This window comes from Coregonus clupeaformis, chromosome 6 (assembly GCF_020615455.1).
Source record: "Coregonus clupeaformis isolate EN_2021a chromosome 6, ASM2061545v1, whole genome shotgun sequence".
Lineage (NCBI taxonomy): Eukaryota > Metazoa > Chordata > Actinopteri > Salmoniformes > Salmonidae > Coregonus > Coregonus clupeaformis.
This window is the reverse complement of record NC_059197.1, coordinates 323925-351136: the sequence shown is the minus strand read 5'-3', so window position 1 is coordinate 351136 and position 27212 is coordinate 323925. Positions and strand designations below refer to the sequence as shown.

General features: G+C 42.6%; 1 protein-coding gene across 1 annotated transcript; it reads left to right on the top strand.

Annotated features, from left to right (window-relative positions):
• Positions 1–686: 686 nt before the first annotated feature.
• LOC121567377 (cleft lip and palate transmembrane protein 1 homolog) lies at positions 687–26927 on the top strand. The gene is made up of 15 exons (XM_041877382.2): positions 687–789; positions 6971–7098; positions 14650–14773; positions 15086–15244; positions 15345–15462; positions 15562–15647; positions 15751–15871; positions 16031–16275; positions 16451–16544; positions 16665–16792; positions 16960–17022; positions 17111–17206; positions 17310–17445; positions 17889–18056; positions 25831–26927. Exons 1-15 carry the CDS (start codon positions 745–747, stop codon positions 26154–26156), a joined length of 2037 nt encoding a protein of 678 aa, XP_041733316.1. The 5' UTR covers positions 687–744; the 3' UTR covers positions 26157–26927.
• Positions 26928–27212: the final 285 nt, after the last annotated feature.

Below are 27212 nucleotides of genomic sequence, written 5' to 3'. Positions count from 1 at the left end.
TATTAAGTAAACTAGACGGCACAATTTTCTTGGTTTGTATTTATTTACGGATAGCCAGGGGCACACTCCAACACATCATTTACAAAGGAAGCATTTGTGTTCAGTGAGTCTGCCAGATCAGAGGTAGTAGGGATGACCAGGGATGTTCTCTTGATAAGTGCATGAATTGGACCATTTTCCTGTCAAAATGTAACAAGTACTTTTGGGTATCAGGGAAATGTATGCCGTAAAAACTACATCATTTTCTTCAGGAATGTAGTGAAGTAAAAGTAGGCAAAAATATATAAATAGTAAAGTGCAGATACCCCCAAAAACTACTTAAGTACATTTACATTTACATTTTAGTCATTTAGCAGACGCTCTTATCCAGAGCGACTTACAGTTAGTGAGTGCATGCATTTTTCATACTGGCCCCCGTGGGAATCGAACCCACAACCCTGGCGTTGCAAGTATTACTTTAAAGTATTTTTACAAAGGTACTTTACACCTCTGGGTTACAACAGACACAAATACAGTAAGCACAACATACAGTAAAGAGAATGTGGCAGATATAACAAGCTGCTGTCTCCTCTATTGTTTAAAAGAGGGACTGCTGAAAATAGAGAATAAGTCCCTCAGATGTCTTCATACCAACATGGGATGACTTGCTTCTTCGCAAAAAACGTCACGTTGATGATGTACCTATCTGAGCTCACGCGAGGACTGCGATTTCATCGCCAGTAGTGTGCGAAAGAGACTGCGAAGATGGCGTCGCAGGAGACCGAAGCTTCTCCGCAAACCAATGGCGAGGTAAAAATGAATTAAATTGTATGACTTTCTTCAATGTGTGAATGTACCAATATCGGCATATGGTTAACTAGAGTAGTGAGTCGCACTGCAGACATGTTATTGAAGTGTGATCATTTCACACGCGAGCCTTTGACGTCGTCAATGCCGGTCGGTTTAAAAACGACTCCTGCCTTTCACGGTGCGTTTGTTACAGCATCTTGCAAGTTAGTTGTGTTATTTTCTGATAAGCGAACAGAACTGTTCGACAAACATATTTCTGAAAAAAATTATTAGGTCGGTACTTGGGGAAACAGATCTCGTCATGACTCATGCCAGTGGATGATTGGGTTAGCCAGCTTTAAGCTAGTTAGCTAGCTATTAGCTGGCTAACCTAGCTAGTTAGCTACAAGAGTGGCTAGCTAGACTGGCAATGCTATTTCGTCGGCCTATGTAGCTAGCTAACGTTCGTTAGCAGAATAATTTGTCCAACATGACCTTAATCACACGGCCTTCTTCAATGGACTAAAGTTATTACTTGATTGACTAGTCTGCTGCCTATCACTATCAACTGTGTGCCAAACGAATCACAGCCCGTCGCTGAGAATATATCTAACATCGATGTGTTTTCTAGATTTTGGTTAGTTAGCTAACGTTACTTAGATATGGATGTTGCATCTTATTAGCTAGCAAGCAGATCCGACCCGGTTGTGTACAGCTGCACTAGGGTCAGACAGGCTTCCTGTGTAGATTAAGACACCGCGGAGCTGGCGCAAGATATGGCTTGGAAACATATCTCAATCCAGGGATGAGAAATGTGTTGTGCTTTTTTCTGATTAAAATGAGTTAATTGCATCTGCCGTGGAGCCCAGTTTAATAATATTACCATATTTACCAGCTGCTTGCCATAGTTTTGAAGTAATCACAGAACAACAGCTCTTATTAGTTGTATTGAGCACCATGGCATCAACTCGCCTTCCGAATGTTCTATTCCCAGCCTATTGTTCTACGTCACAATGCCTGCTTCGCTATTGTTGGCAATGAGACCTGCCCACGTTGATCCAATTGCTGGTAGTTAAAACGTCAACAACAACAAAAAATTACTCATGGAACTCTGAGGTCGTCCCATTGTTTCCTGTAGGGGAATTTTTTGATTGTATATTTAGATTTTTTCAAGTCGGAAACCATTTTAATCATGATAATCTCCTCTTTCTAATTATGTAAGTCTGGGCAGCAAGCTCTGTTGTCATCAAATGCTAGCCCCAAAATAATTTTTGCCCTTGGAACGCTGAGCTCCCCTCATTGTTTTCCTATGGAGAGGCATGCCGGTCTATTTTGCCAAATATCTCACAATGTGTATATTTAGATTTTTTTTACGTCAGACACCATTTAAATCAGGAGAATATCCTCTTTGCAATTATGTAAGTCTGGGCAGCGAGCTCGGTTGTCATCGATCACTAGACCAGAACGAGTCTGAAGTTTTTGTTTTTTTCCATACTTTCTCATTACGTAGACATAAGCACAGTTGACACCGTCGAGGTGCGGATGTTTACTTTCTACGCACATTTTTTTTGCCAGTTTCGTCCTAAGAACATATTGTAGTAGTAATATAAAAGGATACAATTTTTGTGTGCTATTTAGGCGAAATTGAATTCTAAGCATCACTCCAGTCAGAAGAGGCTCTTCGAACATTTGGTTCAATTCATTTGCTATGGGCTCGCGCTAGTGTTCCAGCTTAGCCAATGTTCTATTGCCGTTTTTCAGCCTTGGGTGAATTTTGACTCGTTCTATTGTCCAGCCTACCATTATCCCAACTGTTACACTAAGAAGTTTGCTGGACGGGTTAGCTAAAAGGATTAGGTAACATGCAAAGTAGTTAAAAAGTAGTAAGTAGTTGAAAAGTTGCTAAAATGCTTTGGTTGTCCGTGATGAGACTCGAACTTGCGACCTTTGAGTTGCTAGACATTTGCGTTATATGCCCATTCATCCACCCTAACCAACCACCCTGCTTTAATTTTTGCCTTAAGTAACCATCTGTCTTGTGTAACATACCAAATGTAAAACTGGATTTACAATTACTATGTTACGTCTAGTCTATGAGACCAGGCTGTTTTTCCGGAAAACTGCCCTTTTCATCCTCATGGTAGGTAGCAGAAGCCACATCAGCCATTTTGGAATTGCGGTGTCAGCCAATCTGCTCCTTTGTTGTTCAATGCGACATGCCATTCCATAATGGCTGCTGTGGCTACTGATAACTGTCGTTCAATCTTCTCCTGTAACAGTTGGGAAAATGGGACAATTCCGAGTACAAAGCATTTCTCATCCCTGGATTGAGGTATGTTTTCCAAGTGAGACGCCGGCTAACCTAAACAATCTACGTGGTAAGCCTGTCTGACCCAAGTGCAGCTGTAAGCAAGCGGGTCGGATCTACTGGTTAGTTATTAGCAAGCTAGCCACTGCTCATCAGTTAGCGAGCTAATGTTGACTTCAGTCAAACTCCATGAGTTCCTTTTGCAAATTGGAGGAACATTTACCTGTGACAATTTTTGTTTAGGCAGAGGCAAAATGAGTACTCATTTGCATACATACATAGTTATGCTTAGGTAGAAAAAGTTTTTCTGTCATGTTGCAGAGCAAACAGCAAAACATCAGTGCACATGCATGCCACGGGACTGTCATCCCCTTCTGAACAGATCCCATAAATTAAATTTGTTTGGTTCACGTGACATTTGCTTTTCACTGCGAGACCACGCATGTAAAATTTTTTTTGATTTGTGGGGCCTAATGTCTTGCTGTGTCTCAACAAGCCTCCTGATTTGACAGGTGTGTTCAGTTATTAAAACGACTTCAAATGCCTCATCTAGAGGCCCTCTTACCACGCTAGCCTTCAGAGTGGTGGTCCTCAGGGCTTGTTTGCGCAGATACTCGTGAATGCAGTGGATTATCAACTGGGAGTATCTCCCTCTCATAGGAACCAGTTTGGTCCTCATCTCAGATACTGTCACTCATCTCACCAATGAGGAATGCTACAGGAGCCAAGGCAGCAGCTGTCTTCCGATTCCCCCATTAAAGATAGACAGATAAGGGCTGTCTTGCCTCATAGCAGTAGGCACAGCCATTTGTTGTTTTGAACTTTTTTACTCTGTGTCCCATTGGCAGAATTGAATGAGTAGTAGTGGGTTAAATGCTAACCCCAGTTGACAATGTGAGTTGTAAGGATTATCTCTTACTGGGAAAATAACATTCAGTTGGATCCTGTGTAATGGTTATCTTGGGGTGCCTTCGAGAACAAAACAGCATCTGCCGCAGATAATGGAATCATTCCAGCCAGTTAACATCATAAGGAAACTGCTGCCTTCACGTGTAAGCACTCATGCAGCACTGTTTAGCTTCAGCCTCTTAGTCCATGGGGGTCACTGTGTTGACTGAAACCTTTTTGACTGTCAGTGCAGTTTGTTCCTAGAGGCTTGCTGTCCGTCTCTTTTGTGTTGGTGACATGGAGGGGAGATGTGATTTTTCAGATAGTGGGGCCTGTCTTGTGAGCTTGTCTTTTGTGCCACTGGACAAAAATGCAACCCTGCTTGGGCTTTCTGACTAACACGTTCTTTGCTTGGAATGCTTCCTTCATGCTGCACTCTCCTCAAACCATTTAACTTAATTAGACAGGTTTTGCTTACACATCAAATCCTATCACCCTATCAAAGGAGCTACTTCATCATGGGTCCTAGTAGCAGGCTAACGGGGGAACATGAATGCAGTGTAAATCATTGAGAAGCCTAAGGAAATCACTGTCTTTATAAGTGACTCACCTAATTCATTGGTGGCTCTTGAAATGAGTCCCAGACTGGATAACCCCAAAGTGCCACATTAAGTCACCCTTGTTGGGTCTTCTTTTTTGTCTTGCTCGCTTTAGGTAAAATTTAGCTGGTGCTGGTAAATCAATTATCTTTACTAATAGTGTTCATGGAAACTGCAAACTTTTGGGTAAAATGTCCTACTGTCGACAAAACAAAATAGACCAGATATGGGTGAATTTGTTTTGGTGTCTGTAACCACGTTTCCATCCAGTTTGTGTGCAAGTAAAATCACGACAGCTGTGATGGAAACAGGACGTTTCGGTACAATTTTATAAATGCAGACAGACTAGGGATGTTAACGGTTAACCATTTGACCGGTCATGCTATAGGTGAATTTGCATCATTTAGTGGAATTAAATACAGAGGCTAGTTTGACGAGCAGAATAGCCGATCACCTGTCACACAGTGCAAGAGTAGCTCCTCAAAAAGCCTGTACTGATGAGAAACGTGCTTTTGTCAGCCTAGTCATTGCACAGCAAATAACAATTCTAAATGCAATTGCGGGTTAAACTTTTATTTCTCAATCTCAACTCGTAACTAAAGCACGCCTCCCATTCGAGTGCATAGGCTATAGTCAATGGTAGGAAGGCTATCAGCGCGTCACCCACCACTTTGCAATGTGAGCTTGTGGCAGTATATTTGTTTGAAACCTGAACGTTTGACTTTACTTCAAATCATGAGCCGTGTCTTACCTTGCTTTAAAGTAGGCGTGCGAAAATCCATCCAAGAAATGTGGAGGTAATTATTATATAAAGACTTCCTCATGCCATTAACCAGCATTTCTCTCCTGTTCAATTGGTTTTCATATCAACTTTCTTTCAATGTCCAGAAGCCAAAGGCACAATCCTAGTCATATTAGCAACCCATCCTAGTTGTTGCTATTAGATTCCCCCTCTTTCTAAGTTTCTAACTGAGATTTCCATCTCTGACACGTATGGAACTGCTCGCAAGGTGCGCTGTTTAGAACAGTGTTTTCACAATTCCCGTGAATTGCGTTTTGGCAAATGTTTAAAAATGACGTTTTATTAGCTGCTTCATCACAGGAGTTGCATGTTAAATAACAGGCTATAGCCTTTTGACTGTATGAGGCTCTTAATGAAAAATGTCCGGTCCTTGCATGGTATTTGAGAGGAAGAGGCGAAGCAGGAGGTTTCACTCTCGCCAAAATCTGTAAAAAAAATATGCCCAATGCCTTTCTGTGGGCTTGTCGCCTGCCTGCAAGCTTGTCGCATGCCTTCCAGCCTTGGGACGACTCCCATTGTTAGTGCGGAGACTAAGCATTTCATCATTATATACAGATCTCTGATAGTATTTTCTGTTGGGCACCTCATGTTACTGTTTGGGGAAAATGTAACCGTTTGTTGACCGGTTATTGAGGGTCAGTTAGGTGGTATAATAACCATCATATCGAAGTAAACTTGGAGTCACGCGATGATATGTGCTCCTCCCACTATGACTCGGAAAACCATGCAGTTTATTCAGCTAAATAAATTATGATGAACTTCCCAGGGTGGTGAAAGTGCAAAGTGATGAGCTTGATGCTCCTTTACAATAAATATTGAGGGTCTTATTCTGGTGACATGATGGCCGTTAGACAAATTTAAAATAATCTCACTCTTTTGTCAATGATCTCATCACGTAGGCCAGGGTTCTTCAATTCCGGTCCTGGAGGGCCGAAACACTTCTGTTTTTTATTTCTACCTGGTAGTTAATTGCACTCACCTGGTGTCCCAGGTCTGAATTAGCCCCTGATTAGAAGGAGAGGATGAAAAACAGAAGTGTTTCGGTCCTCCAGGACCGGAATTGAAGAACCCTGACGTAGGCTATACCCGCACTATATCTGCGAGCTGTTGGATAGAGCGCACGTGCCAATACCAGAGTGGGTACATTCGCTATATAATGCAACATTTAAACCATCAGTAGAGTTGGAAATGCGATAGAAACCCATTTTAGAGTTTATAATATTCTCATTAATCTGTCACCTAGCTAGTGAAATGGATTGTGTGTTTTTTTTTGTTAAACCTAAACTCTCCTTTTATCAGTGTTGTCTAGTGAGCATGCACAAAGACAAGATTGGGCAAGTTTGCTATTGATATCAACAGTTTTTGTGTCAAAACCGAAGGAATCACATTGAACTTTTTATTAAGTTCATGGAAACTTATGCGGAAAAGGTGCTTTTTATGTGCACTAGGCTATGTCATCACGCACAGCTTTTCATCCGTAACAAGCCAGTTAGAGAGAAACACTTCTGTAAAAATGTGCATATATTTTTGGGGGATATTTTGCTAGTGGATGGAAACCTATCTTAGGATTCCCTGATTTGATGTAGTGTGTGTGTCTGTGTGTAGGTGAGCAGCAATGGAGCTGCTGCAGCCGTGGATGGCCAGGTTGTACAGACTGCTGCTGGGGACCCTGCACAGCAACAGCCGGCTCCACCACCCAACGCATGGTCGGTCATAAAAGGAGTCCTCTTCAGGTGGGTCAGAGATGTGCACGCACACATATACACAGTGCATTCGGAAAGTATTCAGACCCCTTGACTTTTTCCATGTCTTGTTACGTTACAGCCTTATTCTAAAAATGATTAATAAAACATTTTTCTCATCAATCTACACACAATACACCAGGTTTTTAGAAATGTTTGCAAATGTATTAAAAATAAAAAAAACGATACCTTATTTACATAAGTATTCAGACCCTTTGCTATGAGACTCAAAATTGAGCTTGGGTGCATCCTGTTTCCATTGATCATCCTTGAGATGTTTCTACAACTTGATTGGAATCCACCTGTGGTCAATTCAATTGATTGGACATGATTTGGAAAGGCACACACCTGTCTATATAAGGTCCCACAGTTGACAGTGCAAAAACCAAGCCATGAGGTTGAAGGAATTGTCCGTAGAGCTCCGAGACATGATTGTGTCGAAGCGCAGATCTGGGGAAGGGTACCAACACATTTCTGCAACCTTGAAGGTCCCCAAGAACACAGTGGGCTCCATCATTCTTAAATGGAAGAAGTTTGGAACCACTAAGACTCTTCCTAGAGCTGGCCACCCGGCCAAACTGAGCAATCGGGGGGAGGTGATCAAGAACCCGATGGTCACTCTGACAGAGCTCTTGAGTTCTTCTGTGGAGATGGGAGAACCTTCCAGAAATACAACCATCTCTGCAGCACTCCACCAATCAGGCATTTGTGGTAGAGTGGCCAGACAGAAGCCACTCCTCAGTAAAAGGCACATGACAGCCTGTTTGGAGTTGCCAAACGGCACCTAAAGGATTCTCAGACCATGAGAAACAAGATTATCTGGTTTGATGAAACCAAGATTGAACTCGTTGGCCAGAATGCTAAGCGTCACGTCTGGAGGAAACATGGCAGCATCCCTACGGTGAAGCATGGTGGCGGCAGCATCATGCTGTGGGCATGTTTTTCAGCGTCAGGGACTGGGAGACTAGTTAGGATCGAGGGAAAGATGAACGGAGCAAAGTACAGAGATCCTTGATGAAAACCTGCTCCAGAGCGCTCAGGACCTCAGACTGGGGCGAAGGTTTACCTTCCACAGGACAACGATCCTAAGCACACAGCCAAGACAACGCAGGAGTGGCTTTGGGACAAGTCTCTGAATGTCCTTGAGTGGCCCAGCCAGAGCCTGGACTTGAACCCGATCGAACATCTCTGGAGAGACCTGAAAATAGCTGTGCAGCGACGCTCCCCATCCAACTTGACAGAGCTTGAGAGGATCTGCAGAGAAGAATGGGAGAAACTCCCCAAATACAGGTGTGCCAAGTTTGTAGAGTCATACCCAAGAAGACTCGAAGCTGTAATCGCTGCCAAAGGTGCTTCAACATAGTACTGAGTAAAGGGTCTGAATACTAATGTAAATGTCATATTTCCGTTTTTGGAAAACAAATCTGTTTCTTCTTTGTCATTATGGGGTATTGTGTGTAGATTGATGAGGGAAATAATCGATAGAATCCATTTTAGAATAAGGCTGTCACAAAATGTGGAAAAGGTCAAGGGGTCTGAATACTTTCCGAGTGCACTATGTGTATGCGTGTGTGTGTATGTATGTATGTATGTGTATGTATGTGTATATATATATATATATATTTACTTACTTACTTACTTACTTACTACCAGTCAAAAGTTTTAGAACACCTACTCATTCAAGGGTTTTTCTTTATTTTTACAGTTTTTTTTGTAGAATAATAGTGAAGACATCAACACTATGAAATAACACGTATGGAATCATGTAGTAACCAAAAAAGTGTTAAGCAAATCAATATATATTCAAATAGCCACCATTTGCCTTGATGACAGCTTTGCATCTCTTGGCATTCCCTCAACCAGCTTCACCTGGAATTATTTTCCAACAGTCTTGAAGGAGTTCCCACATATGCTGAGCACTTGTTGGCTGCTTTTCCTTCACTCCCACACCATAACACCACCTCCTCCATGCTTTATGGTGGGAAATACACATACAGAGATCATCCGTCACAAAGACACAGAGGTTGGAACCAAAAATCCTCAATTTGGATTCCAGACCAAAGGACACATTTCCACCGGTCTAATGTCCATTGCTTGTGTTTTTTTTGGCCCAAGCAAGTTTCTTCTTCTTATTGGTGTCCTTTAGTAGTGTTTTTTTTGCAGCAATTCGACCATGAAGGCCTGATTCACAGTCTTCTTTGAACAGTTGATGTTGAGATGTGTCTGTTACTTGAACTCTGAAGCATTTATTTGGGCTGCAATTTCTGACACTGGTAACTCTAATGAACTTTTCCTCTGCAGCAGAGGTAACTCTAGGTCTTCCATTCCTGTGGCGGTCCTCATGAGAGCCAGTTTCATCATAGCGTTTGATGGTTTTTGCGGCTGCACTTTAAGAATTTTTTTAATGTTCCAGATTGACTGACCATGTCTTAAAGTAATGGTGGACTCTTGGCATTTCTCTTTGCTTATTTGAGCTGTTCTTGCCATGCATTCCAGGTGACTACCTCATGAAGCTGGTTGAGAGAATGCCAAGAGTGTGCAAAGCTGTCATCAAGGCTATTTGAAGAATCTCAAATATAAAATGTATTTTGATTTGTTGAACACTTTTTTGGTTACTACATGATTCCATGTGTTATTTCATAGTTTTGATGTCTTCACTATTATTCTACAATGTAGAAAATAGTAAAAATAAAGAAAAACCCTTGAATGAGTAGGTGTGTCCAAACTCTTGTAAATGGCTATTGTAGCTGGAAACAGCTGATTTTTAATGGAATATCTACATAGGCGTACAGAGGCCCATTATCAGCAACCATCAGTCCTGTGTTCCAATGGCACGTTTTGTTTACTAATCCAAGTTTATCATTTTAAAAGACTATTTGATCATTAGAAAACCATTTTGCAATTATGTTAGCACAGCTGAAAACTGTTGTGCTGATTTAAAGAAGCAATAAAACTGGCCTTCTTGAGACTAGTTGAGTATCTGGAGCATCAGCAATTGTGGGTTCGATTACGGGTTCAAAATGGCCGGCAACAAATAACTTTCTTCTGAAACTCGTCAGTCTATTCTTATTCTGAGAAATGAAGGCTATTCCATGCGAGAAATTGCCAAGAAACTGAAGATCTCGTACAACTCTGTGTACTACTCCCTTCACAGAACAGCTCAAACTGGCTCTAACCAGAATATAAAGAGGAGTGGGAGGCCCCGGTGCACAACTGAGCAAATAGATTAGTGTCTAGTTTCAGAAACGGATGCCTCACAGGTCCTCAACTGGCAGCTTCATTAAATAGTACCCGCAAAACACCAGTCTCGACGTCAACAGTTAAAAGGCGACTCTAGGATGCTGACCTAGGCAGAGTTGCAAAGAAAAAGCCATATCTCAGACTGGCCAATAAAAAGAAAAGATTAAGATGGGCAAAAGAACACAGACACTGGACAGTATTATGGACAGACGAATTGAAGTTTGAGGTGTTCGGATCACAAAGAAGAACATTTGTGAGACGCAGACCAAATGAAAATATGCTAGAGAGGAGTGCTTGATGCCATCTGTCAAGCATGGTGGAGGCAATGTGATGGTCTGGGGGTGCTTTGGTGGTGGTAAGGTGGGAGATTTGTACAGGGTAAAAGGGATCTTGAAGAAAGAAGGCTATCACTTAATTTTGCAATGCCATGCCATACCCTGTGGACGGTGCTTGATTGGAGCCAATTTCCTCCTACAACAATGAACCAAAGCACAGCTCCAAACTATGCAATAACTATTTTGGGAAGAAGCAGTCAGCTGGTATTCTGTCTATAATGGGGTGGCCAGCACAGTCAACGGATCTCAAACCTAATGAGCTGTTGTGGGAGCAGCTTGACCGTATGGTGGTACGTAAGAAGTGCCCATCAAGCCAATCCAACTTGTGGCAGGTGCTTCAGGTAGCATGGGGTGAAATCACTTCAGATTACCTCAACAAATTGACAAGTAGAATGCCAAAGGTCTGCAAGGCTGTAGTTGCTGCAAATTGAGGATTCTTTGACGAAAGCAATGTTTGAAGGACACAATTATTATAAAAAAAAAAAAAAACATTTTCTAACCTTGTCAATAACTACATTTCCTATTCATTTTGCTATATTTCCTATTCAAACTCATTTCATGTATGTTTTCATGGAAAACAAGGACATTTCTAAGTGACCCCAAACTTTTGAACGGTTGTGTGTGTGTGTTTTTATTTTTATTTTTATTTTTTATTTATTTATATATATATACACACACACACAGTTGAAGTCGGAAGTTTACATACACTTAGGTTGGAGTCATTAAAACTCGTTTTTCAACCACTCCACAAATTTTCTTTTTAACAAACTATAGTCGGATAGGACATCTATTTTGTGAATGACACAAGTAATTTTTCCAACAATTGTTTACAGACAGATTATTTCACTTATAATTCACTATACTAAGTTGACTGTGCTTTTAAACAGCTTGGAAAATTCCAGAAAATGATGTCATGGCTTTAGATGCTTCTGATAGGCTAATTGACATCATTTGAGTCAATTGGAGGTCTACATGTGGATGTATTTCAAGGCCTACCTTCAAACTCAGTGCCTCTTTGCTTGACATCATGGGAAAATCAAAAGAAATCAGCCAAGACCTCAGAAAAAAATGTGTAGACCTCCACAAGTCTGGTTCATCCTTGGGCGCAATTTCCAAACGCCTGAAGGTACCACGTTCATCTGTACAAACAATAGTACGCAAGTATAAACACCATGGGACCACGCAGCCGTCATACCGCTCAGGAAGGAGATGCGTTCTGTCTCCTAGAGATGAACGTACTTTGGTGCGAGAAGTGCAAATCAATTCCAGAACAACAGCAAAGGACCTTGTGAAGATGCTGGAGGAAACGCGTACAAAAGTATCTATATCCACAGTAAAACGAGTCCTATATCGACATAACCTGAAAGGCCGCTCAGCCAGGAAGAAGCCACTGCTCCAAAACCGCCATAAAAAAGCCAGACTACGGTTTGCAACTGCACATGGGGAGAAAGATAGTCCTTTTTGGAGAAATGTCCTCTGGTCTGATGAAACAAAAATAGAACTGTTTGGCCATAATGACCATTGTTATGTTTGGAGGAAAAAGTGGGAGCTTGCAAACCAAAGAACACCGTCCCAACCGTGAAGCACGGGGGTGGCAGCATCATGCTGTGGGGGTGCTTTGCTGCAGGAGGGACTGGTGCACTTCACAAAATAGATAGCATCATGAGGAAGGAAAATTATGTGGATATATTGAAGCAACATCTCAAGACATCAGTCAGGAAGTTAAAGCTTGGTCGCAAATGGGTCTTCCAAATGGACAATGACCCCAAGCATACTTCCAAAGTTGGAGTGGCCATCACAAAGCCCTGACCTCAATCCTATAGAACATTTGTGGGCACAACTGAAAAAGCGTGTGCGAGCAAGGAGGCCTACAAACCTGACTCAGTTATACCAGCTCTGTCAGGAGGAATGGGCCAAAATTCACCCAACTTATATGGTGGGAAGCTTGTGGAAGGCTACCCGAAACGTTTGACCCAAGTTAAACTATTTAAAGGCAATGCTACCAAATACTAATTGAGTATGTAAACTTCTGACCCACTGGGAATGTGATGAAAGAAGTAAAAGCTGAAATAAATCATTCTCTCTACTATTGTTCTGAGATTTCACATTCTTAAATTAAAGTGGGGATCCTAACTGACCTAAAACAGGGAATTTTTACTTGGATTAAATGTCAGGAATTGTGAAAAAATTACTTTAAATGTATTTGGCTAAAGTGTATGTAAACTTCCGACTTCAACTGTATATATTATAGACAGCCCCTGTTTACTAGAATTGGGGGGTGCAGTGTGTTTAAGTACTATGGTACTTAAGTAGTACCGTTGATGGTAAGGCTATCCTTTAATGGGGTCTGGGCCAAGCCCTGGTTTGACTGGGATTATGGCCTTCTCCCACTCTAAACTGCCACATTCACCTAGAGTAGCTCGACAGACCTGCAGTCAATTAATTTACAATGCCTAATATATTTAAATGCAGCCTTTGTATTGTGGTGTCATATCAGGGGATTGTTGACAGAGACAAATTACGCTCATTAGAGAGAAACCAGTTCACACTTCAAGCTACAGTGTTTAGAGTGATAGGGAGGCAACCTTGGTTGTTGAGACAATGACTAAGACCTTCATTCAAGTCAAGCACAACAGCAGCATCTAATTTAATGTCGGAGGTGTCCTGTCTTGAATGTGTGCTTTTGTTGAATTTTCAGTGTTTGCTAGATAATGTAACTTTTCTCAACCTCTTGGAATCACCTCACACTCTGTTGGTCGTCTCATGAGTGGAGACACAACCAGAATGCTGGGGCCAGCGAGGGATTAGAATGACATTGTTTGTTTAGGGTTCATTAATGAGTATCAGGAGAGTTGGGTCCTGTCATAAGCAGGACAGTGTGAGTTTCATACTGTTACAACACATTCCCGTGGAGTATTTCAGTCAACTGATACTTAATGCTCAAAACACGATGGCTTTGAAGAAGCCCCTGTTGTTTGCCTGACAGTAGTAGCTTGATGGGATACAAGACCATCATATTAGGCAACAGGGTTAAAATCAAATGACATTTTATTTGTCACATGCGCCAAATACTTACAAGCCCTTAACCAAAAATGCAGTTTTAAGAAAATGGTGTTAAAATATTTACTAAATAAACTAAAGTATAAATAATAAACACAATAATATAACAATAGAGGAGGTACCGGTACCGAGTCAATGTGCGGGGGTACAGGTTAGTCAAGGTTATTTGTACATGTAGGTAGGGGTAAAGTGGCTATGCATAGATAATAAACAGCGAGTTGCAGCAGTGTAAAAACAAAGGGGGGGTCAATGCAAACAGTCCGGGTGGCCATTTGATTAATTGTTCAGCAGTCTTATGGCTTGAGGGTAGAAGCTGTTAAGGAGCCTTTTGGACCTAGACTTGGTGCTCCGGTACTGCTTGGCCCCAGTGATGTACTGGGCCGTATGTACTACACTCTGTAGCGCCTTACGGTCGGATGCCGAACAGTTGCCATACCAGGCAGTGATGCAACCAGTCAGGATGCTCTCGATGGTGCAGCTGTAGAACTTTTTGAGTATCTGGGGACCCATGCCAAATCTTTTCAGTCTCCTGATTGGGAAAAGGCGTTGTCGTGCCCTCTTCACGACTTTCTTGGTGTGTTTGGTCCATTATAGTTTGTTAGTGATGTGGACACCAAGGAGCTATAATCAATCCTCTCCAACATCTGATGTTAAAGATATAAAAAAACAAAAGCTTGTCTTTTATCTCAACCTTTTTTTCAGACACACATTCTTACTTTACGGTTGATACTAAGTGGGATCGTTGGGACTATCCTCAACCCTAACCCTAACCTAACATTAACCCTTACCTTAACCGTTTTACATTTCAACTTTAATGGGGTGATGTCATTGGGGTGGTCCCAATCATAGAAATATAATTAATTTAAACTAACATGACTTTCTTCTTCTCTTCCCTTGTCCTCTGCAGGATCTTTGTCATCTGGGCCATCAGTAGCTGGTTCCGCAGGGGGTCCTCTACTCCAGACCCCAGTACCCCAGCAGGGGCGCCGCATTTACCCAGCCGAAACCTTTTCCCCAAGGAAAGCCTCATGGTATGCCAGCCTTTTCACACCATTCTGCATAAGCAATTAACCCCAGGTCACGTGACTGTATTGACTTCCTGATTGACCTTTGGTCTGTTCCTGCCGCTCAGTGGTAGTTCTCTGGGTGAGTTGTGTGCACAACTAGTGTCCGTGGATGAGCTTGATCCTGGATCGCTTGTTGACTTGACACACTGCTGGACAAAGAAGCTGTGCCACAGCAAACAACCACCCAAAGTAGTACCATATGGACAAATCAATAGGAGAATATGGAAATAGAAAACGGAAATAAATGTTAACCTGTTTTTTTTTTCCTGCACTCAGGACCTGTATGTGTACATCTCCCAGGACGAGGTGTTCTCTGACTTCAACGACACACAGTCCCTGTTCTGGTTCCATAGAGACCTGGTCTATGGAGACTGGAACGCTGGAGAAGAGGGGGACGGCTGCTATGAGCACTCAATAGATCTGGACATCCCAGAGGTGAGGGGGGAGTCTGGGGAGGAGAGGGAGCAGGAGAGAGAAGTAAAGGTAGGATGTCCATTTTCTAATCTCGCTCTCTCTCTGATCCTACATGCTACAGAAGGTGCAAATGAATGGTTCCTTCTACATCCACGTGTATTTCACGAAAACTGGATTCCACCCAGACCCCAAACGCAAGGGCCAGTATCGTCGGCTAGCGACAGTCCATGCCACGCGAAGTAAGTAACTGACACACAGCCCCCTACTCTGGTGCATGCTAGACCTTTTCAAACTAGTATGTCAGTGGTTTGACTCACGTTTTCCTCTGACTCTTTCAGTGCTGAACAAGTTCAAACGCAGGAAGTTCGTGAAGACTAAGAACCTGCTGACGGGGGAGACTGAGACCGACCCGGAGATGATCAAGGTCAGCTGTGTTTACCATGATGAGTAGACCCCATTCCTGTTCGGTCAGTAGACCCAGTCCACACAGTATTGATTGACTGCCGTTCTCCTTTTCTCTTCCCCAGCGAGCGGAGAGCCATGGCCCAGTGGAGATCATCTCCCACTGGCACCCCAACCTCACCATCAACATGGTGGACGACCATACAGCCTGGGTCAAGGGCTCGGTCCCCCCTCCACTGGACCAACGTAAGCTCGACCCACCTATTCTCATGCTTCTCAGTGGGTCATACCAGAGCAAATACTAGGAGGGTTGAGATCTATTGCTTCATTACAAATATCTAGCTAAAGGTGAAATTCCTTTTAGTTACTGTCTCATTTTCTCAACCCATAATTTTTACCCTACAGATGTGAAGTTTGACGCGGTGAGCGGCGACTATTATCCTATCGTCTATTTCAACGACTACTGGAACCTACAGAAAGATTACTACCCCATCAATGAGACCCTGCCGTCGCTGCCTCTGCGCCTCTCCTATTGCCCGCTGTCCCTGTGGCGCTGGCAGCTCTACGCTGCCCAGAACGCCCGCTCACCATGGAACTTCCTGCCAGAGGACACCTACGAGCAGTCTGACGATGACCAGGACTCTGTCAAGGTCAGGGGTTGGAGGTCATAGGCCGGGGGCAGGGTGTAAATGGAGAAGGAGATATAGGTCTCTGTTCTGCTTTTGCTCCTCCAATATAGCACATCAGAATCAGTCTGGGCCCGGAGTCTAGACTCCATGTTGGTTCCCTGGTAACAGTTGCTAAGGAACTGTGTTGTCTCTGTAGGTGGCCCTGCTGGAAACCAACCCGTACCTCCTGGGCGTGACCATCGTGGTCTCCATCGTACACAGCATCTTCGAGTTCCTGGCGTTCAAGAATGGTGATCTCACTGTGCTTCTGTTTCCACAGCTTAGCTGCCTATTATAAGACCCCTTTTGGATAACATGTATTTTATGGTGTGGTTGAATGTTCTTTCTGTACTCATCTGTGTGTGTGTCAGACATCCAGTTCTGGAACAGCAGGCAGTCTATGGAGGGTCTCTCTGTGCGCTCCATCGTCTTCGGGGTGTTCCAGTCAATGGTGGTGCTGCTCTACATCCTGGACAATGAAACCAACTTTGTGGTGCAGGTCAGTGGGTTTTCATTTATTTAAAAAAGGATTCAAATAAAGACTTGTCACCAGACCCCTTAATGTAATTCATCATAGCAGGCTCTGTACGCATGTCATTCATGACCATTGTACTAGAGCAGAGTGGTCTCTTTACTAATCCCTATCTTGTGTCCCATAACATCCAGGTCAGCGTGTTCATCGGCCTGCTCATCGACTTCTGGAAGATCACCAAGGTCATGGACGTCAAGGTGAGATGGAGAACAGGTATTTCAATGTGTTTGTTTGCACAAATGAATCCTTGTTTGTTAGCTAATCTGGATGTCTGTCTCTCCCCAGTTGGACAGAGAAAACAAATTGTTTGGGATCCTCCCACGCTTATCAATAAAAGACAAGTCAACGTACGTGCAGTCCTCCACCAAAGCCTTCGACGATGTAAGGAAACATGTCAACACGACACAATACAATACCTTTATTGAGCGCAAGCATGGACAATCTTGTACTGATGTATTTGTCCTCTCTTCGACCCTCTGTGTAGATGGCTTTCAGGTACCTGTCATGGCTGCTGTACCCTCTGTTCGGGTGCTATGCCGTCTACAGTGTGTTGTACCAAGAGCACAAAGGCTGGTACTCATTCGTACTGGGCATGCTCTATGGCTTCTTGTTAACCTTTGGTGAGTCACTGGTGGTCATTTTTCAGAAGTGTGAATTTTTGTATAATTTTTTTTTGGTCTGATTTATTAGGATTTCCTAGTTTTCTGGTCTTGGAAAATCATCCTTCCCTCCCTTGTTTTCTATGCTGTGATGATCAAATTGCTAAATATCAGTTGCACAGTCTAGGACATGTGGGAGTCTATGCAGTCTTCATCCTCATTTACATAGTCTGATCCCTATTGACAGTCTGTCCTAGCGGACAATCTAGCCTTATTGACCCAGAAGTCTATCATTATTGATGGTCTGTCCTTGTTAACACATTCTCTCCTAAATGACTCTCTTTATTAATTGACATCCTAATTGATATTCTCCCCTAAATGACACTGTCGGAGACGGACTAAGTGTGATGCTCGTTGTTTCGTCGATCTGATGCGTCGTCGTGTCTGCTTTGTGATTGGCTCAGGTTTCATCACGATGACGCCACAGCTGTTCATCAACTATAAGATGAAGTCTGTGGCCCACCTCCCATGGAGGATGCTCACCTACAAGGCACTGAACACCTTCATCGACGACCTGTTCGCCTTTGTCATCAAGATGCCCATGATGTACAGGATAGGATGTCTCAGAGACGGTGCGTGTTATCACTCACTGCCCTCCAACACACACATTTCATAGACTTAGTACATTCCGGTTCTTAACAATGACTATCCCATTGATATTAGAAAACCCTAGTTCCCTTAGGGGTTTAACGGTATTCGTACCGAACCGTTCGGTACGGGGACCTTTGTTCGGGCTGCGCTGTGGACCCGAATTAATGCATTTGTAAAAAAAATAAAATAATTAACAAAGTAATAACACCAGGCCTATAGGCTATGCCTATGCTGCATTGTATGCCTTTTGAGTACATCTGAGCTGGAAAAACAACAGTTCAGGCTGTTCTGTTAAAACAACTACAGTGGTTCCTCATTTAAGTTGCATCATACTGAGGTATAGTGAACGGTATGCTGTGATGTGTATAGGTGAGTTGCAGTGCTTGCCGTTAATGCTCATTTGAAACACTAGAGGGCATGTTTGAGCAAATCTACTCCATCTAGTATTTGTATCATTATTTTATTAATGAAAATACAAAGATGTTGATGAACAATACTGTATACTTCTTTCTATTGGATATACAGTATATACTGTATGTCATGACCTATTATAAGGTTGTTTTGATTATGTGGATTATAATAAATTGTCATTTGTAGGGGGTTGATCATTTTCGTCAAATCAGGTCTGCGATATTGAGTTAGACGTTTCAAACTTTAGTCTTGTGTCAGGTGAACTGTTGTCATCTTTTGGTCTGGTAATTTCGTTCGAGCATTTTAGTTATACAAATAAGTAACAAAGGGAGCCTTTAAACAATGAACTGCAACAAGTTGGCTAAAGCAATTGCAATCACGAATGAATGCGACTGTTTTTAATCTTGGCTGTACTATTATTGTATTTGTTGTTGTTCCAAATCGTCTGCATAAAAAAAAAAAAAAGAATTCCCTTCTCCCTGCTGCCAATCGCCAGATCTCAATTCTTATTAGCCAATGCCCATCACGTGATCGGGTCCTTCTCACAGGCATTGCCGCTTCGAAGTAGGCTACAAGTGAAGGCAGACTGATGCAACGGCGCACGTCCTTATCGAATTTGGAGGCGCATATTAAAGTTGTTAGAAGAACTGTCCACATTAACTTATCGTCAGCCAACAAGATGAGTAGGCCTAACGAACAGCAATAGTACTAGCCTATGTCAATCTAGTAGGAAAGTTGACCTATTCTATTGGTCAGCTTGTCCTTCTGTGCGAGAATGAAATATTCCAAACACACTCCGGGACAGTTGTGGGACGCGATAGATCCATAAATAACACAACCACTGTACATTAAAAAACCTTTTAAAAGCAATCAGGCTGATGCAACAGATCACAATGTTTAGCTTAAAATGTTGCAATGCGCACACTGCAGTAGGCTATAAGCGCAAATGTTCCAAAATGCAATTAGCGGGGATACACCCTTCTCAAAAGTGCACCACAAATGTGAGCGGTTTCATATGACCGAGATGAAAATATCCTAATGAAATTTTGAAATAGGGAAGATCCAAAGACGCATCAACAAGCATGTGTTGTTAATATGACTAGGATTGTGTCTTTGGCTGCTGGACGACGAAAGTAAGTTGAGGACATGAGAGAAAGAAGTACTGGTTTCAATTGCATATGAGGAAGTGTTTATAAAAGAATCCCCTTAACATTCCCATGGTCGGAACATGGCAAGACATGCCTCATAAAATGACAAATGTCGGGGTGTTAAACAATTACGATGGGAAGGTGGGTGATGTTGCAGTGTGCAACAGGCACTGGCCTTTCTCTATCAGAACCAACAGTGACTCAAGTATGTCGACAGAATCAAGCCTTTAGATATTAATAATGATCCTAAATTATATTTGTCAACCATGACTGGCATTTAGTGCATTCGGAAAGTATTCCGACCCCTTGACTTTTTCCACATTTTTTTTACGTTACAGCCTTATTCCCCAAAAAAATTTTATAAAACATTTTCCTCATCAATCTACACACAATACCCCATAATGACAAAGGATAACAGGTTTTTATAATTTTTCTGAAAATTTAATAAAGATAAAAAACTGATACCTTATTTACATAAGTATTCAGACCCTTTGCTATGAGACTCGAAATTGAGCTCTTGGCTGTGTGCTGTTTGCTAAAAACTATTTTTGCTTTGTCATTATGGGGTATTGTGTGTAGATTGAGGGGGAAAAAACAGTTGAATCAGTTTTAGAATAAGGCTATAATGTAAGAAAATGTGGAAAAAGGGGTCTGAATACTTTCTGAAGGCACTATGTTATTAAAAGGCTCCTTAAAGTTTGGCTACATTTTCAGGCGCCTCGTGTCTGCATCGGTCTGGACATGTCACCTACACTTTGAGGGTAATTATTTATGTACATTTACAAACAGTTATGTTTTTCTTAATAGAATAGCTACTGTTTTTTGGTTTTCAAATCAATTTAATTGGCTATTTTGGTTAATGGCCTTGGTGCCCTGGCAAATTGGGGACCTCTTGAAGGCCGAATGGCCTTGCCCCTAAACTCACGAAATTCTAGTCCTGGCTATACCTAAAACATCAATTTCAAGTCCCTAAAAATAGAAATCAACTCAGCAAGTCTATTGTCCTGCTGATAGCCCATCAAGGGTGGAATGGCTTCTTTTGTATCTCAATAATAGGTTAGGCTTCGAACGATTTACACCTGGCCCACAGATGAGGCATCGCCAGCTGTGAACGCCGCAGCATGTTTCAGACAACCGAGGTGAATGTGGTTGTTCATCAAATGTTGCATTGGTAAAAATTTTGAAAACAATTCAACATGCATTATATAGTGATGGTTGTATATCAATTACACCTACTGTAGTTGAAAAAAGCTTGCCAAGTTATCCAATTGTTTTTTACTGGTTCCACTTCTGTATTTCATCACTAGGTGGAGACATTGACCATAGTACCCCACACCCTGAGTACCAACCTGTAGGCTCTACCACACGTCTCATTAGCACCACCAGTTGAAGAGTTCTCCTTAATTCTCTTCCCCCTGCCCAATATGAACTTGTCCATTCACTTTGGGATTATTCTGAAGGCCATTAAAGACCGAAACGTCAATCTTTTAAACTTGTTTAGTAAAACGAATAATTAATGGTGAGCGAGCGTTGAGCCTTTTTCCTTTACAATGGGTTGATCATATAGAAATATAAAAACATTATTTTAACTCCAAAGCAATTGCCCGTCTATGGCACAGGAACCACTGACTCACTGCCTCGTTCTATAATCAAGATACCTGCTGGTAACTCTTTAACTGTTAGGACAGCTTATGGGGTCTCCTAGATACGGTATCTGTCGACAACTAGGTGGAACTCTTATGACTGGAGAGGCTTCATGCATAGCAAGTTACGGAATTAAGACTAAACAGGACGCACTCTTAGGCCTACAACTCAGTGGTGGTTACACAAGGCTACTACTATAAGAAGCCATATAATGACATGACTTATTATAATGATGATCATAATAATTGTAATAATAACAGTAAGAAGATGAAGAAAAAGGAGGGTATAGGAGCGAGAGCTGCTTGCATATTATGTGTGACAAACAGGTGGTGTTGGATTACGATAGTTTTTCTGCCTGTTTGGAACAGTGTAAACAGCACTAGATAAGTAATACCAGCGACTGTTCTAACAAAGAAATGTGTAAAGCCTTTATTACAGCATAGCAAAGATTATAAACGGACGGATTTGTAAAAATGGCTTTATCCGCCATTTTGCAGTTGTGTGAGGCTTGGTGCTCACAGAATCAGTAGGCTATTAAACAAACACTCAAACAGGCAACAGAAGCAGGATCAGTCTTATTCCTGTAGTGATACACTACATGACCAAAAGTATGTGGACACCTGCTCGTCAAACATCTAATTCCAAAATCATGGGCATTAATATGGAGTTGGTCACCCCTTTGCTGCTATAACAGCCTCCACTCTTCTGGGAAGGCATTCCACTAGATGTTGGAACATTGCTGCGGGGACTTGCTTTCATTCAGCCACGAGCATTAGGGAGGTCGGCCACTGATGTTGGGAGATTAGGCCTAGCTTGCAGTCGGCTTTCCAATTCATCCCAAAGTTGTTCAATGGTGTTGAGGTCAGGGCTCTGTGCAGGCCAGTCAAGTTCTTCCACACCGATCTCGACAAACCATTTCTGTATAGACCTCGCTTTGTGCGTGGGGGCATTGTCATGCTGAAACAGGAAAGGGCCTTCCCCAAACTGTTGCCACAAAGTTGGAAGCACAGAATCGTCTAGAATGTCATTGTATGCTGTAGCGTTAAGATTTCCCTTCACTGGAACTAAAGGGCCTAGCCCGAACCATGAAAAACAGCCCCAGACCATTATTCCTCCTCTACCAAACTGTACAGTTGGCACTATGCATTGGGGCAGGTGGCGTTCTCCTAGCATCCGCCAAACCCAGATTCGTCTGTCAGCCTGCCAGAGGGTGAAGCGTGATTCATCACTACAGAAAACGCGTTTCCACTGCTCCAGAGTCCAATGGCGGCGAGCTTTACACCACTCCAGCCAATGCTTGGCATTGCGCGTGGTGATCTTAAGCTTGTGTGCGGCTGCTCGGCCATGGAAACCCATTTCATGAAGCTCCCAACGAACAGTTATTGTGCTGATGTTGCTTCCAGAGGCAGTTTGGAACTCTGTAGTGAGTGTTGCAACCGAGGACAGACGATTTTTACGTGCTACAGCACTCGGTGGTCCCCTTCTGTGAGTTTGTGTGGCCTACCACTTCGAGGCTGAAGTTTCCACTTCACAATAACAGCACTTAAAGTTGACCGGGTCAGCTCTAGCAGGGCAGAAATTTGACGAACTGACATAGGTGGCATCCTATGACAGTGCCACGTTGAAAGTCACTGAGCTCTTCAGTAAGGCCATTCTACTGCCAATGTTTGTCTATGGAGATTGCATGGCTGTCTGCTCAATTTTATGCAACGGGTGTGGATGAAATGGCCAAATCCACTAATTTGAAGGGGTGTCCACATCTTTGTATATATATATTGTAGTGTATATGGATGATTTATAAAGACAGGCACGTTTAACAGTTAGGCTATTGATTATAGACCTATTATACTGAACAAAAATATAAACGCAACATGCAACAATTTCAAAGCTTTTACAGGTCATATACGGAAATCATTCAATTTAAGTAAATTCATTAGGCCCTAACGTATGGATTTCAAATGACTGGGAATACAGATATGAATCTGTTGGTCAACGATACCTTAATAAAAAGGTATGGGCGTGGATCAGAAAACCAGTCAGTATCTGGTGTGACCATATTTGCCTCATGCAGCGCAACACTTCTCCTTCGCATAGAGTTGATCAGGCTGTTGATTGTGGCCTGTGGAATGTTGTCCCACTCCTCAGTGGCTGTGTGAAGTTTCTGGATATTGGTGGGAACTGGAACACGCTGTCTTACATGTCGATCCAGAGCATCCCAAACATGCTCAATGGGTGACATGTCTGAGTATGCAGGCCATGGAAGAACTAGGAAATTGTTCAGCTTCCAGGAATTGTGTACAGATCCTTGCGACATGGGGCTGTGCATTATCATGCTGAAACATTAGGTGATGGCGGTGGATGAATGGCACGACAATGGGCCTCAGGATCTCGATACGGTATCTCTGTGCATTGAAAATGCCAGCGATAAAATGTAATTGTGTTCGTTGTCTGTAGCTTATGCCTGCCCTTACCATAACCCCACCGCCACTATGGGGCACTCTGTTCACAACGTTGACATCAGCAAACCGCTCGCCCACACAACGCCATACATGTGGTCTGCGGTTGTGAGGCCGGTTGGACGTACTGCCAAATTCTCTAAAACTACGTTGGAGGCATCTTGTGGTAGAGAAATTAACATTAAATTTTCTGGCAACAGCTCTGGTGGTCATTCCTGCAATTAATATGCCAATTGCACGCTTCCTTAACTTGAGACATCTGTGGCATTGTGTTGTGTGACAAAACTGAACATTTTAGTGGCCTTTTATTGTCCCCAGCACAAGGTGCACCTGTGTAATGATCATGATGTTTAATCAGCACCTTGATATGCCACACCTGTCAGGTGGATGGATTATCTTGGCAAAGGAGAAATGCTCACTAACAGGGATGTAAATACATTTGATCACAACATTTTTGAGAAATAAGCTTTTTGTTCAGTGTAATTAAGTTGGTGTTTCCTCTCCTCAATTTTCACTATTATGCACATAGCAACATATAGGGAAAGGCGACAATTCAATGGTCACTGAAGATTGTTTCAAAACCGTGGACAGCTAAATTTTTCAGCATAGGGCTGAGTGACTCACTTATTTGTGGCTTTCGTTCAAAATAAGTGATACTATGAAGCAGGGTTAAAGACATTCTGATTGTCTTTAGCATACCCAGTCTTTCATTTGAATTATTATGTGGATTATAATAAATATACTTTAGGACTTAAGCCTCAAATACATTAGGCTACACTTTACAATGGGACTGAACTGTTTATTTTTTGTATTCCTTTTTAATAACTAAAAAGAATAATATATAATTGTTTTTGTATTTTTTTACCCCCTTTTCTCCCCAATCTCGTGATATCCAATCGCGATCCAATCTTGTCTCATCGCTGCAACTCCCCAACGGGCTCGGGAGAGGCAAAGGTCGAGTAATGCTTCCTCCGAAACATGACCCGCCAAGCTGCGCCGCTGCTTAACACCGCTCGCTTAACCCGGAAGCCAGCCGCACCAATATAATTCCAAAATGTTTTGCATGTCAGCAATCTAGTTTTAAGATATAACTTTCAAAATACAACCGGTATGATGTGTTTACCAAATAGCATTTTAGCGGCCCCCCTCGTCACAGCGAAGAGAAAAAAATCTATATATTTAAAGTTCAATTCCTGCAATTCTACACATTTTGCCATAGGGTGGAGGCAAATGTTTTCCGTTTTTAATATGATAACTGATGATCAATGGGCCCCACCCCGGTCGGTAATTCGAACATGCTTACTACAAGTTTAGATAGCTGGACACTAGACTAACTTACCAATCAAAAATGTTCTTGCTGACATGGGCTAATTGAGTGACTGCTGATGCACAACCACATTTTTAAACTGCACCTTGTGTATTCTATTATTCTAAGTCTCAACAGGAAGTTGAGTTGGTCCGCCGGCCTACAAATTGGTCAGCGGGCCCATCCCTGGTGTAGATGAAAGGGAGGAGAAAGGTTAAAGAAGGATTCTCAAGCCTTGAGACAATTGACACATGGATTGTGTATGTGTGCCATTCAGAGGGTGAATGGGCAAGACAAAATATTTATGTGCTTTTGAACGTGTTATGGTAGCACGTTTGTGTCAGAACGCTGCTGGGTTTTTCACGCTCAACAGTTTTCCGTGTGTATCAAGAATGGTCCACCACCCAAAGGACATCCAGCCAACTTGACACAACTGTGGGAAGCATTGGAGTCCACATGGGCCAGCATCCCTGTGGAACGCTTTTGACACCTTGTAGAGTCCATGCCCCGACGAATTGAGGCTGTTCTGAGGGCAAAGTGTTGGTATTCCTGATTGTGCTCCTCATCAGGCATTATATGACTCATGATCATACATGGAATCAGGAATATCAACACTTTGTATTTTCTTAAATGGCCAAAAATGTTACTACAGTAACTGTTGGCATTTCATTTTCCCGCTGTACCGAAACTGAACTGTGACCCCAAAACCACAATACGTACTGAACCATGGGTTTTGGTGAACATTACACCCCTGGTTCCCTGTATTAACTCTTATGTTTCCCTCCCACAGACGTAGTATTCTTTGTCTACCTGTACCAGCGCTGGATCTACAGGGTGGATCCCAACCGGATGAATGAATTTGGCACCAGCGGAGCGGAACCCACTGGAGTGGACCCTAACAAGGACAGCACAGCCACAGGGGAGGTCACAGCCACAGGGGAGGTCACAGCCACAGGGGAGGTCACAGCCACAGGGGAGGTCACAGCCACAGGGGAGGTCACAGCCACAGGGGAGGTCACAGCCACAGGGGAGGTCACAGCCACAGGGGAGGTCACAGCCACAGGGGAGGTCGCCGCCATAACAGAAAAAGCAAAGGAGGAGAAGAAGAACGATTAACAACGACCAACCGCCTTTCTCGCCCTCGCTCCTGGGGTGAAGCGGACATGTGGAAACCAGGCAGAGTGAAATGTCATTTTCCAGGGAAAAGGAGCCATTGTATTCTGTCATGTACACCGCTACAAATTTCAGTTTAACTCTCACTCTTCTTTGTGTGGGGGGGATCTGCAGCGAATCGTAATTAATGTAGACTTCCTATTTTATTTTAATTTTTTTTGCAGTTCAAGTGAAGTGAAACAAATGTGATGTACTGTTTTCTTTCTTTTTCAATGGGTAACAGTAATGTTTTGGAGGCCAGGTTGTGAATGTGGAAGGCCCAGTTGAGGGTGGAAGGTCGCAGTACATATCTCCGTATTTTCAGATCTTTGCGGCATCTATGGATTTTGTGATTATTATTTTTTATTTTTTATTTTTTTCATTCCATGTATGAATGCAGTTTGTCATGGTGGGGTAACTGGAAATTGGCAAGTAGTGCTGGAGGAAACTGGAAGGGTCCAGAGCCTAGGGCCACGCGGAGGGAACCAAGATGGACGACGTGTCCAACACTACAGATGAAAGACAGACTACCCTCCATTTTTAAACAAATGGTCGATGTTCCAAACTTGAACAAAAAAAAGCCTTTTAGGTATTAATATAAATATATTAATATTATTAATGACTTGATTTCTGTTTGTCACTTGAATTTATTTTGTATGTTCTGAAACGACAGAATCTCAGCTTGTAATGTTAATACTGATGTCAAAATGTCTAGCAATAGCTGATTTACAAGTCTTTTTGCCTGGACTTCTGATTTTTGAATTGTTTTACTACATTCACACGCCAAGCAGGACCACCTTGACATACACTGAGTCTACAAGACATTAAAAACCCCGCTCTCAGAACAGCCTCAATTCGTTGGGGCATGGACGCTACAAGGTGTCGAAAGCGTTCCACAGGGATGCTGGCCAATGCGGACTCCAATGCTTCCCACAGTTGTCAAGTTGGATGGATGTCCTTTGGGTGGTGGGCCATTCTTGATACACACGGGAAACTGTTGAGCGTGATATAGCATAAAGC

Bases quoted from the DNA above. Each gene is read 5' to 3' on its own strand.
- LOC121567377 (XM_041877382.2), top strand. From the start codon at position 745: ATGGCGTCGCAGGAGACCGAAGCTTCTCCGCAAACCAATGGCGAG. The intron at 790-6,970 runs GTAAAAATGAAT...GTCTGTGTGTAG, and splicing joins CTCCGCAAACCAATGGCGAG to GTGAGCAGCAATGGAGCTGC. The intron at 7,099-14,649 runs GTGGGTCAGAGA...TGTCCTCTGCAG, and splicing joins ATAAAAGGAGTCCTCTTCAG to GATCTTTGTCATCTGGGCCA.